General features: G+C 47.0%; 1 protein-coding gene across 2 annotated transcripts in view; it reads left to right on the plus strand.

Moving 5' to 3' along the window:
- Nucleotides 1-14,068, plus strand: part of LOC109892292 (lysosome membrane protein 2) — a 62,486-nt gene that overhangs the window by 33,897 nt on the left and 14,521 nt on the right. For both annotated transcript variants that reach the window (XR_004210172.1, XM_031826078.1), the window contains exons 6-7: nucleotides 2,024-2,143; nucleotides 7,481-7,659. Coding sequence is in view for 1 of the 2 variants with exons in the window: in XM_031826078.1 (XP_031681938.1) it covers nucleotides 2,024-2,143; nucleotides 7,481-7,659 (299 nt within the window). In the remaining variant the exon portion in view is untranslated. The remainder of the gene's footprint in view (nucleotides 1-2,023; nucleotides 2,144-7,480; nucleotides 7,660-14,068) is intronic.

Consider the following 14,068-nt stretch of genomic DNA (forward strand, 5'->3'; position numbering starts at 1 on the left):
AGCCATCAGACTGTTCAATAGCCTTCAGACTGTTCAATAGCCTTCAGACTGTTCAATAGCCTTCAGACTGTTCAATAGCCTTCAGACTGTTCAATAGCCATCAGACTGTTCAATAGCCTTCAGACTGTTCAATAGCCTTCAGACTGTTCAATAGCCATCAGACTGTTCAATAGCCTTCAGACTGTTCAATAGCCATCAGACTGTTCAATAGCCTTCAGACTGTTCAATAGCCTTCAGACTGTTCAATAGCCTTCAGACTGTTCAATAGCCTTCAGACTGTTCAATAGCCATCAGACTGTTCAATAGCCATCAGACTGTTCAATAGCCTTCAGACTGTTCAATAGCCTTCAGACTGTTCAATAGCCATCAGACTGTTCAATAGCCTTCAGACTGTTCAATAGCCTTCAGACTGTTCAATAGCCATCAGACTGTTCAATAGCCTTCAGACTGTTCAATAGCCATCAGACTGTTCAATAGCCTTCAGACTGTTCAATAGCCTTCAGACTGTTCAATAGCCTTCAGACTGTTCAATAGCCTCAGACTGTTCAATAGCCTCAGACTGTTCAATAGCCTTCAGACTGTTCAATAGCCTTCAGACTGTTCAATAGCCTTCAGACTGTTCAATAGCCTTCAGACTGTTCAATAGCCATCAGACTGTTCAATAGCCTTCAGACTGTTCAATAGCCATCAGACTGTTCAATAGCCTTCAGACTGTTCAATAGCCTTCAGACTGTTCAATAGCCATCAGACTGTTCAATAGCCATCAGACTGTTCAATAGCCTTCAGACTGTTCAATAGCCATCAGACTGTTCAATAGCCTTCAGACTGTTCAATAGCCTTCAGACTGTTCAATAGCCATCAGACTGTTCAATAGCCATCAGACTGTTCAATAGCCATCAGACTGTTCAATAGCCTTCAGACTGTTCAATAGCCTTCAGACTGTTCAATAGCCTTCAGACTGTTCAATAGCCATCAGACTGTTCAATAGCCATCAGACTGTTCAATAGCCTTCAGACTGTTCAATAGCCTTCAGACTGTTCAATAGCCATCAGACTGTTCAATAGCCATCAGACTGTTCAATAGCCTTCAGACTGTTCAATAGCCTTCAGACTGTTCAATAGCCATCAGACTGTTCAATAGCCATCAGACTGTTCAATAGCCATCAGACTGTTCAATAGCCATCATACTGTTCAATAGCCATCAGACTGTTCAATAGCCATCAGACTGTTCAATAGCCTTCAGACTGTTCAATAGCCATCAGACTGTTCAATAGCCTTCAGACTGTTCAATAGCCATCAGACTGTTCAATAGCCATCAGACTGTTCAATAGCCATCAGACTGTTCAATAGCCATCAGACTGTTCAATAGCCATCAGACTGTTCAATAGCCTTCAGACTGTTCAATAGCCTTCAGACTGTTCAATAGCCATCAGACTGTTCAATAGCCATCAGACTGTTCAATAGCCTTCAGACTGTTCAATAGCCATCAGACTGTTCAATAGCCTTCAGACTGTTCAATAGCCATCAGACTGTTCAATAGCCATCGCTAGCCGACTACCACCCAGCTACTCAGAGGCTGCTGCCCTCTATACATAGACTAACTGGTCACTATAATAATGGAACACTAGTCACTTTAATAATGTTTACATATACTGCTTTACTCATCTCATATGTATATACTGTATTCTATTCTACTGTATTTTAGTCAATGTCACTCCGACATTGTTCGTCTTAATATTTATATATTTATTATATTTCATTCTTTTACTTTTAGATGTGTGTGTATTGTTGTGAGTTGTTAGATATTACTGCACTGTTGGAACTAGGAACACAAGTATTTCACTACACCCGCAATAACATCTGCTAAATATGTGTACGTGACCAATAACATTTGATTTGATTTAATAAATTGTTGGATAAGTCATATAAACCTAAACAATCAAACATGGTGCAAGACGATGCTTAGACGGTATTAGATTCTTCCTTTAATTGAGTTACATTTAGAAATAAATATTGTGTTTCAGTAAACTGAGCCTGTGGACGTCTGAGCAGAGTAACATGATCAATGGTACAGATGGCAGTGCCTTCCACCCCCTGTTGTCCAAGACGGAGAGACTGTACATCTTCAGTCCTGACCTGTGCAGGTAGGCTACAGCGCAGAAAACACGGAGTACGCATCATGTCAGAACGAAACAGATGAAAACACGATGTGAAAGGTCACTAAAACGCACCCTTTTAAAACAGGAGTCGATTCCAGTTTTTGGGAGTCGATTCCATTTCAATTCAAGTCAATACAGGAAATACTGCTTTTATATAAGGAAGTAGAATTGCACCCCCCCCCCCCCCAAACTCTGCTAAATAATATCATAGGTCACTGGAACTTCCACGACACACAGTCTCCCTGTGGTAGAAGGATCCCACGAGAATATTGTCTCTCAGTCTCTCACCAATGGCCTGATAGAGCTCTTCTCATGGTTGACTTTTCAACTGGTTAGGAGGATGTGAGTGCTGATAAGGTTAGTGGGACATCAGAGCAGAGTAACCAGTGCCTTCCATCTCCTGTTGTTCAAGAGGGAACGAGTCTTCACCACTTACCTCTGCAGGAACAGTACAAAGTACAGAATTCAGATTACGTCTGAACAACGCTTAAACGTTAGGATTTGGATAAATTCAATTTCCCGATTTAATAAAAAACAAACAAAAGCTTATACATACTTCATTCATTGAAATGTTATTGACCCCAAAACAACTGTATAACAAAGGCCACTGAAAACAAATGCACCACTTTTAAGTTTACTGTTCAGTACAGTTTCGCTGTGTTAAAAGGATCTCTCTAGAACAGCGATGTTTCATATTGAGCAATGGCCTGTGTTCTTCTGACCTTTCACATAGTTAGGATGCGAGTGCTGATGAGGTAGCGGGTTATTCTGGGCCCTACAACCTCGCCTCAGCATAAGGGGAAGTAATATTTTATTAGTGTCAGGGGAATAATGTGTCTCACATGACAGGGATCTTGTGAGATGGTTATCATCATAACATCCTGGTAACTTGCACACTGCTACAGCTATCTTTACCTCCCTTTGGCCCTCGTCCAGCTAGCTTTACCTCCCTACGGCCCTCATCCAGCTAGCATTACCTCCCTACAGCCCTCGTCCAGCTAGCATTACCTCCCTACGGCCCTCGTCCAGCTAACATTACCTCCCTACGGCCCTTGTCCAGCTAGCATTACCTCCCTACGGCCCTCATCCAGCTAGCATTACCTCCCTACGGCCCTCGTCCAGCTATCTTTACCTCCCTACAGCCCTCGTCCAGCTAGCTTTACCTCCCTACAGCCCTCGTCCAGCTAGCTTTACCTCCCTACGGCCCTCGTCCAGCTAGCTTTACCTCCCTACGGCCCTCATCCAGCTAGCTTTACCTCCCTACGGCCCTCATCCAGCTAGCTTTACCTCCCTACGGCCCTCATCCAGCTAGCTTTACCTCCCTATAGCCCTCTTCCAGCTAGCTTTACCTCCCTACGGCCCTCGTCCAGCTAGCTTTACCTCCCTATGGCCCTCGTCCAGCTAGCTTTACCTCCCTACGGCCCTCATCCAGCTAGCTTTACCTCCCTATGGCCCTCGTCCAGCTAGCTTTACCTCCCTACGGCCCTCATCCAGCTAGCTTTACCTCCCTATGGCCCTCGTCCAGCTAGCTTTACGGCCCTCGTCCAGCTAGCTTTACGGCCCTCGTCCAGCTAGCTTTACGGCCCTCGTCCAGCTAGCATTACCTCCCTACGGCCCTCATCCAGCTAGCATTACCTCCCTACGGCCCTCATCCAGCTATCTTTACCTCCCTACAGCCCTCGTCCAGCTAGCTTTACCTCCCTACAGCCCTCGTCCAGCTATCTTTACCTCCCTACAGCCCTCGTCCAGCTAGCTTTACCTCCCTACAGCCCTCGTCCAGCTAGCTTTACCTCCCTACGGCCCTCGTCCAGCTAGCTTTACCTCTCTACGGCCCTCATCCAGCTAGCTTTACCTCCCTACGGCCCTCATCCAGCTAGCTTTACCTCCCTACGGCCCTCCTCCAGCTAGCTTTACCTCCCTATAGCCCTCGTCCAGCTAGCTTTACCTCCCTACGGCCCTCGTCCAGCTAGCTTTACCTCCCTATGGCCCTCGTCCAGCTAGCTTTACCTCCCTACGGCCCTCATCCAGCTAGCTTTACCTCCCTATGGCCCTCGTCCAGCTACCTTTACCTCCCTACGGCCCTCATCCAGCTAGCTTTACCTCCCTATGGCCCTCGTCCAGCTAGCTTTACCTCCCTACGGCCCTCGTCCAGCTAGCTTTACGGCCCTCGTCCAGCTAGCTTTACGGCCCTCGTCCAGCTAGCTTTACGGCCCTCGTCCAGCTAGCATTACCTCCCTACAGCCCTCATCCAGCTAGCATTACCTCCCTACGGCCCTCGTCCAGCTATCTTTACCTCCCCACAGCCCTCGTCCAGCTAGCTTTACCTCCCTACAGCCCTCGTCCAGCTAGCTTTACCTCCCTACGGCCCTCGTCCAGCTAGCTTTACCTCCCTACGGCCCTCATCCAGCTAGCTTTACCTCCCTACGGCCCTCATCCAGCTAGCTTTACCTCCCTACGGCCCTCATCCAGCTAGCTTTACCTCCCTATGGCCCTCGTCCAGCTAGCTTTACCTCCCTACGGCCCTCATCCAGCTAGCTTTACCTCCCTATGGCCCTCGTCCAGCTAGCTTTACCTCCCTACGGCCCTCATCCAGCTAGCATTACCTCCCTACGGCCCTCGTCCAGCTAGCTTTACCTCCCTACGGCCCTCGTCCAGCTAGCTTTACCTCCCTACGGCCCTCGTCCAGCTAGCTTTACCTCCCTACGGCCCTCGTCCAGCTAGCTTTACCTCCCTACGGCCCTTATCCAGCTAGCTTTACCTCCCTATGGCCCTCGTCCAGCTAGCTTTACCTCCCTACGGCCCTCGTCCAGCTAGCTTTACGGCCCTCGTCCAGCTAGCTTTACGGCCCTCGTCCAGCTAGCTTTACGGCCCTCATCCAGCTAGCTTTACCTCCCTACAGCCCTCGTCCAGCTAGCTTTACCTCCCTACAGCCCTCATCCAGCTAGCTTTACGGCCCTCGTCCAGCTAGCTTTACGGCCCTCGTCCAGCTAGCTTTACGGCCCTCATCCAGCTAGCTTTACGGCCCTCATCCAGCTAGCTTTACCTCCCTACAGCCCTCGTCCAGCTAGCTTTACCTCCCTACAGCCCTCGTCCAGCTAGCTTTACGGCCCTCGTCCAGCTAGCTTTACGGCCCTCATCCAGCTAGCTTTACCTCCCTACAGCCCTCGTCCAGCTAGCTTTACCTCCCTACGGCCCTCATCCAGCTAGCTTTACCTCCCTACGGCCCTCGTCCAGCTAGCATTACCTCCCTACGGCCCTCATCCAGCTAGCTTTACATCCCTACGGCCCTCGTCCAGCTAGCTTTACCTCCCTACGGCCCTCGTCCAGCTAGCATTACCTCCCTACGGCCCTCATCCAGCTAGCTTTACCTCCCTACAGCCCTCGTCCAGCTAGCTTTACCTCCCTACAGCCCTCATCCAGCTAAACTTTACCTCACTATGGTCTACTATAAATTTGTAGGATGAGTATTATTCTAGTGAGCTCCGCCCCGAAACAATACCCAGTTTTCTTTGCAGTTCATTTGTCATGTTCCATTTCACATCTACATTTTGTTAATTTAGTAGACATTCTTATCCAGAGTGACTCGCTCAACTAAGGTGTTAAACAACAACATATCACAGTCACAGCAAGTCAAAATGTTTTTGTAACTGTTACTGAGAACGCTGTTGGGCCAGCTACTTACAAATGTATTTTTTTTTGTATTTTAAAATACAAAGTACGTGTATTTTAATTAAATATATTATTTAATTAATATTATTTTGAAACATTGATCTTTATGGTATTTTTGATCTGTATATAGACGTTTTTACCATCCCTGAGTGTATGTTGACACACCCAATTAACCTCTTTGTATCTCTATATGACTTTTCACCTAAATATATGAGACTCTCCCCTTGTTGTTGATTGGTGGAGTATGTGGGTGTGGGGGGGGTCGGTCTATTTTAGCTGGGAACCTTGACCTAAAAAAACAGGGACATGGTGACTACTTGCGAACTTCCTCCCCCCTTTGTTTTCAGGACAGGCGGAAATAATCTGCTAGATTGGCATGTGCATCTGCCATTTTCATCAAGAGCAAAAGGTTTAACTCGTCAAAACCTCCAATGAATGTTTGGGGGAAAAAACCTTTCACCTTCTTACACACATAAGTAGCAGTGACCGAACGACTGGTCATCTGTGTTATTGTAGCCGAAGGGGACATCCCACCTTCCACTGGTTACATCCCAAATGGCATCCTATTTCCTACATAGTGCACTATTTGACCTTTGGGAAGCAGCCAGTGGCTCCCAGCCCACTTCCTGTTCTTTGTATCATACTTAAAATAGGAAGTTGTTGTTCCAGTCATTATTCATGTCCAACAACCTTTATAAACACATTGTTTATACACACATTGTTTATACATACATTGTTTATACATACATTGTTTATACATACATTGTTTATACATACATTGTTTTGAGTATTACAGAAGAGCTGATGCACATCGGCAGAAAGACCTTTGGCAATGATCCAAGGGGCAAGTCAACTGGAGGTACCAGTTTTGGTGTCAATTCCTTTTGCAATTTCACTTAACTTCCAAAATGTATGCACTATGTTCCACTGGGGGAATGTTAATCTCTTGAAAAAGGTGTAAACATATGTCAATTTACTTAAATAGCTAGCTAGTGCACAATTTGAGATGGTGGGTGGTGAGATTAGGGGATTCTGGGTTGTGAGAATAGGGGATTCTGGGTTGTGAGAATAGGGGATTCTGGGTTGTGAGAATAGGGGATTCTGGGTTGTGAGAATAGGGGATTCTAGGTTGTGAGATTAGGGGATTCTGGGTTGTAAGATTAGGGGATTCTGGGTTGTGAGAATAGGGGATTGTGGGTTGTGAGAATAGGGGATTCTGGGTTGTGAGATTAGGGGATTCCGGGTTGTGAGATTAGGGGATTCCGGGTTGTGAGATTAGGGGATTCCGGCTTGTGAGAATAGGGGATTCCGGGTTGTGAGAATAGGGGATTCTGGGTTGTGAGAATAGGGGATTCTGGGTTGTGAGATTAGGGAATTCTGGGATGTGAGATTAGGGGATTTTGGGTTGTGAAATGACATAATGATCAACTGGAGGTACCAGCAGGGTTTGGGTCAGTTCCATTCAGAATTTCAGTTTCCTTCCTGAATTGAAATGCAAAGAAGTAGTAACTGTATACAGTATGAACTGTGAAATATGAATCTAAAAACTGTAATATTTATCCGTTCTTTGTTTCTTTTCAGACAATAACATCATGGTTTGGTTATTTGGTTGGTTGGCAGATTATTTAATTGATTGTTTGTTGTGATCCTCAGGTCCATCTTCATGGAGTTTGAGAAAGATGTGAAGGTGAAGGGGCTCCCAGCGTATCGTTTCACCCCTCCTCGTGATGTCCTGGCAAGCAAGGAGGAGAACCCAGCCAACGAAGGATTCTGTGTCTCCCCCAAAGAGTGCCTGGGCACCGGCTTGCTCAAAGTCAGCGTATGCCGAAAAGGTAGGTGCACCTCCACTACACCCCTATCTACCTGCCTACCTCCAGGGGTAGTAGGGTCTACCTCCTCCTCCTCTCTCCTCTCCTCCAGGGGTAGTAGGGTCTACCTCCTCCTCTCTCCTCTCCTCCAGGTGTAGTAGGATCTACCTCCTCCTCTCTCCTCCAGGTGTAGTAGGGTCTACCTCCTCCTCTCTCCACTCCTCCAGGGGTATTAGGGTCTACCTCCTCCTCTCTCCTCTCCTCCAGGTGTAGTAGGGTCTACCTCCTCCTCTCTCCTCCCCTCCAGGGGTAGTAAGGGTCTACCTCCTCTCTCCTCCCCTCCAGGGGTAGTAGGGTCTACCTCCTCTCTCCTCTCCTCCAGGGGTAGTAGGGTCTACCTCCTCCTCTCTCCTCTCCTCCAGGTGTAGTAGGGTCTACCTCCTCTCTCCTCTCCTCCAGGTGTAGTAGGGTATACCTCCTCTCTCCTCTCCTCCAGGGGTAGTAGGGTATACCTCCTCTCTCCTCTCCTCCAGGTGTAGTAGGGTATACCTCCTCTCTCCTCTCCTCCAGGTGTAGTAGGGTATACCTCCTCTCTCCTCTCCTCCAGGGGTAGTAGGGTCTACCTCCTCCTCTCTCCTCTCCTCCAGGTGTAGTAGGGTCTACCTCCTCTCTCCTCTCCTCCAGGTGTAGTAGGGTATACCTCCTCTCTCCTCTCCTCCAGGGGTAGTAGGGTCTACCTCCTCCTCTCTCCTCTCCTCCAGGTGTAGTAGGGTCTACCTCCTCTCTCCTCTCCTCCAGGGGTAGTAGGGTCTACCTCCTCTCTCCTCTCCTCCAGGGGTAGTAGGGTCTACCTCCTCCTCTCTCCTCTCCTCCAGGGGTAGTAGGGTCTACCTCCTCCTCTCTCCTCTCCTCCAGGTGTAGTAGGGTCTACCTCCTCCTCTCTCCTCTCCTCCAGGTGTAGTAGGGTATACCTCCTCTCTCCTCTCCTCCAGGGGTAGTAGGGTCTACCTCCTCCTCTCCTCTCCTCCAGGTGTATTTGTATTTATTATGGAGCCCCATTAGATGCTGTCAAAGCAGCAGCTACTCTTCCTGGGGTCCAGCAAAATTAAGGCAGTTTATACAGTTTTAAAAATATTACAATACATTCACAGATTTCACAACACACTGGTGGCCCTCAGGCCCCTACTCCACCACTACCACATATCTACAACACACTGGTGGCCCTCAGGCCCCTACTCCACCACTACCACATATCTACAACACACTGTGTGCCCTCAGGCCCCTACTCCACCACTACCACATATCTACAACACACTGTGTGCCCTCAGGCCCCTACTCCACCACTACCACTTATATACAACACACTGGTGGCCCTCAGGCCCCTACTCCCCCACTACCACTTATATACAACACACTGGTGGCCCTCAGGCCCCTACTCCCCCACTACCACATATCTACAACACACTGGTGGCCCTCAGGCCCCTACTCCACCACTACCACATATCTACAACACACTGGTGGCCCTCAGGCCCCTACTCCACCACTACCACATATCTACAACACACTGGTGGCCCTCAGGCCCCTACTCCACCACTACCACATATCTACAACACACTGGTGGCCCTCAGGCCCCTACTCCCCCACTACCACTTATATACAACACACTGGTGGCCCTCAGGCCCTTACTCCCCCACTACCACATATCTACAACACACTGGTGGCCCTCAGGCCCCTACTCCACCACTACCACATATCTACAACACACTGGTGGCCCTCAGGCCCCTACTCCACCACTACCACATATCTACAACACACTGGTGGCCCTCAGGCCCCTACTCCACCACTACCACATATCTACAACACACTGGTGGCCCTCAGGCCCCTACTCCACCACTACCACATATCTACAACACACTGTGTGCCCTCAGGCCCCTACTCCACCACTACCACATATCTACAACACACTGTGTACCCTCAGGCCCCTACTCCACCACTACCACATATCTACAACACACTGTGTGCCCTCAGGCCCCTACTCCACCACTACCACTTATATACAGTGCTAAATCCGCGTGTGTGTGTGTGTGTGTGTGTGTGCCAATGTTTGTGTTGCTTCACAGTCCCCACTGTTCCATAAGGTTTTTTTTCATCTGTTTTTTAAATCCAATTTTACTGCTGCATCAGTCACTTGATGTGGAATAGAGTTCCATGTAGTCATGGCTCTATGTAGTACTGTGGAATAGAGTTCCATGTAGTCATGGCTCTATGTAGTACTGTGGAATAGAGTTCCATGTAGTCATGGCTCTATGTAGTACTGTGGAATAGAGTTCCATGTAGTCATGGCTCTATGTAGTACTGTGGAATAGAGTTCCATGTAGTCATGGCTCTATGTAGTGCTGTGGAATAGAGTTCCATGTAGTCATGGCTCTATGTAGTACTGTGGAATAGAGTTCCATGTAGTCATGGCTCTATGTAGTACTGTGGAATAGAGTTCCATGTAGTCATGGCTCTATGTAGTACTGTGGAATAGAGTTCCATGTAGTCATGGCTCTATGTAGTACTGTGGAATAGAGTTCCATGTAGTCATGGCTCTATGTAGTGCTGTGGAATAGAGTTCCATGTAGTCATGGCTCTATGTAGTACTGTGGAATAGAGTTCCATGTAGTCATGGCTCTATAGTACTGTGGAATAAAGTTCCATGTAGTCATGGCTCTATGTAGTGCTGTGGAATAGAGTTCCATATAGTCATGGCTCTATGTAGTACTGTGGAATAGAGTTCCATGTAGTCATGGCTCTATGTAGTACTGTGGAATAGAGTTCCATGTAGTCATGGCTCTATGTAGTACTGTGGAATAGAGTTACATGTAGTCATGGCTCTATGTAGTACTGTGGAATAGAGTTACATGTAGTCATGGCTCTATGTAGTACTGTGGAATAGAGTTCCATGTAGTCATGGCTCTATGTAGTACTGTGGAATAGAGTTCCATGTAGTCATGGCTCTATGTAGTACTGTGGAATAGAGTTCCATGTAGTCATGGCTCTATGTAGTACTGTGGAATAGAGTTCCATGTAGTCATGGCTCTATGTAGTACTGTATGCCTCCCACAGTCTGTTCTGGACTTGGGGACTGGGAAGAGACCTCTTGTGGCATGTCTTGTGGGGTATGCATGGGTGTCCGAGCTGTGTGCCAGTAGTTTAGACAGACAGCTCGGTGCATTCAACATGTCAATACCTCCCATAAATACAAGTTGTGATGAAGTTAATCTCTCCTCCACTTTGAGCCAGGAGAGATTGACATGCATATTATTAATATTAGCTCTCGGTGTACATCCAAGGGCCAGCCATACTGCCCTGTTCTGAGCCAAATGCAATTTTCCTAAGTCCTTTTTTGTGGCACCTGACCAGACGACTGAACAGTAGTCAAGGTGTGACAAAACTAGGGCCTGTAGGACCTGCCTTGTTGACAGTGTTGTTAAGAAGGCAGAGCATCACTTTATTATAGACAGACTTCTCCCCATCTTAGCTACTACTGCATCAATATGTTTTGACCATGACAGTTTACAATCTAGTGTTACTCCAAGCAGTTTAGTCATCTCAACTTGCTCAATTTCCACATTATTTATTATAACATTTGGTTGAGGTTTAGGGTTTAGTGAGTGTTTTGTTCCAAGTACAAGGCTTTTAGTTTTAGAAATATTTAGGACTAACCTATTCCTTGCCACCCACTCTGAAACTAACTGCAGCTCTTTGTAAGTGTTGCAGTCATTACAGTCGCTGTAGTAGCTGACGTGTACAGTGTTGAGTCATCTGCATACATAGACACTCTGGCTTTACTCAAAGTCAGTGGAATGACATTAGTAAAAATTGAAAAAGCAAGGGGCCTAAACAGCTACCCTGGGGAATTCCTGATTCTAACTGGATTATATTTGAGAGGCTTCCATTAAAGAACACAGAGGGTGTTCTGTTAGACAGGTAACTCTTTATCCACATTACAGCAGGGGATGTAAAGCCATAACACACACATTTTTCCAGCAGCAGACTATGATCGACAATGTCAAAAGCTGCACTGAAGTCTAACAAGACAGCCCCCACAATCATTTTGTCATCAATTTATCTCAGCCAATAGGGTCTACCTCCTCCTCTCTCCTCTCCCCCAGGTGTAGTAGGGTCCTCCTCTACTCTCCACTAGGTGTAGTAGGGCCTTTTCATTTGACTCCAGGTCAGTTCAGGAGACAAATTTAAATATGATCAATATATGGATTGGTTTAATATTTCATACGTATAAATACTCACTCATATCTCCCCCAATGTCTTCTGTTGTCCTCCCAAACCCCAGAACACACACACACACACGTGATTCAGCTCCCCTCTGACTCTACCCCCCCAAAACCACCTGACCAGGCCTGACCCACTAACTGAGTAGGCTGGTTGCTGGGCGGGACGGCGGTAAGCCCTGTCACCTGACTGTGGTTCGGGAAGGTGCAGTTAGCCCTTCTAATCTCCTAGGGTGCACTACTTTAGACCAGAGCCCAATGGAACCCTATTCCCTATATAATGCATTACTTTAGATCAGAGCCAATAGTAGTGCACTATGTAGGGAATAGGGTGTCATTTCAGACACAGGCCTCGTGTCCACGGTTGTGTCTGCCCAGTAAGTGTCTCGCAGGTGATTGACTGGATGCGTTGCCAAGGTTAATATGCCAAAGGAAACAAACACACTCACTCACTCATCCACGTTTAAGAGAGCATATTCTTTAATTGACCCGTGTGTGAATCGGCGTCCGTTCACCATCAGGCCTGGGTTCAAACATATACAAATACTTTATCTGAGCTTGATTGAGCTTGCCTGGCTTAAAGGGACACCTCAGATTTGATCTACAATTTTTATGTCACTGCATGGAATATGAAGGGGCGGCAGCATAGCCTAGTGGTTAGAGTCTTGGACTAGTAACCGAAAGGTTGCAAGTTCAAATCCCTGAGCTGACAAGGTAAAAATCTGTTGTTCTGCCCCTGAACAAGGCAGTTAACCCACTGTTCCTAGGCCGTCATTAAAAATAAGACTTTGTTTTTAACTGACTTGCCTAGTTAAATAAAGGTAAAAAATAAAAAATAAATAAAGGAAGTTGAAGGTAGTTTCGCGAGCCAATGCTAACTAGCGTTAGAGCACTGAGTAGAAGTCTATGGAATTTGCTAGCAACTTCTTTCAGAGACATGAAAAGGGTATCTACAATTTCATCTGACTCTGGGTAAGTAGATAATGGGCCTTGTTGTCAAAATCCCGAAGTATCTCTTTAATGGGACCAATAGAATAGTCTCAATTGCTGATCAGGCAAGCTAGAGCGAATGGTCAAGTATTTGAACGATTCCAAACCGTATTTGAACCCAGGTCTGTCCACCAAGTCTGTCAGCTTTCAAACCGTATTTGAACCCAGGTCTGTCCACCAAGTCTGTCAGCTTTCAAACCGTATTTGAACCCAGGTCTGTCCACCAAGTCTGTCAGCTTTCAAACCGTATTTGAACCCAGGTCTGTCCACCAAGTCTGTCAGCTTTCAAACCGTATTTGAACCCAGGTCTGTCCACCAAGTCTGTCAGCTTTCAAACCGTATTTGAACCCAGGTCTGTCCACCAAGTCTGTCAGCTTTCAAACCGTATTTGAACCCAGGTCTGTCCACCAAGTCTGTCAGCTTTCAAACTGTATTTGAACCCAGGTCTGTCCACCAAGTCTGTCAGCTTTCTCCTACTTGTGTTTAGTTCATATCATGATCACCGGGCAAGGACAGGGGAAGTGAGAGGGGCATAGGTATTTGACCTTGTCAGCGTCCCAAATGGCACCCTATTCTGTATGTAGTGCACTACTTTTGACCACCACCCATAGGGCTCTGATACAATGTCGTGCACTATAAAGACGAATAGGGTGTCATTTGGGACGCAGGTTGTATTATGAGGTTGAATGTTTGTTGCTGTGCTAACGCCATCTCTGTCAGGTGACTGTTGCCACAGCTTACCAAAACATCAACTTTGTTCTACTTGCCCCACACGTACTGTAACGTAAACACACAATCCACCTGGACTCTTCAAGTGGCCTCCTATTCCCTATATTGTGGCATAGGACTGGTTAAAAGTAGTGCACTATATAGGGAATAGGGTTCCATAGGGGTCTAGTCTAAAGTAGTGCACTATATAGGGAATAGGGTTCCATAGGGCTCTGGTCTAAAGTAGTGCACTATATAGGGAATAGGGTTCCATAGGCTCTGGTCTAAAGTAGTACACTATATAGGGAATAGGGTGCCATTTGGGAGGCAGTCCTATAGTACCACACAGTGGACTCATTGGAGGGAAAGTAGACTAGAGGAACTAGCTGTCCCCTGAGGGGAGAGGGACTAGCTGTCTTCTGAGGGGAGAGGGACTAGCTGTCTTCTGAGGGGAGAGGGAC

The sequence above is a fragment of the Oncorhynchus kisutch genome, linkage group LG6 (genome assembly GCF_002021735.2).
Source record: "Oncorhynchus kisutch isolate 150728-3 linkage group LG6, Okis_V2, whole genome shotgun sequence".
Taxonomy (NCBI): Eukaryota; Metazoa; Chordata; class Actinopteri; order Salmoniformes; family Salmonidae; genus Oncorhynchus; species Oncorhynchus kisutch.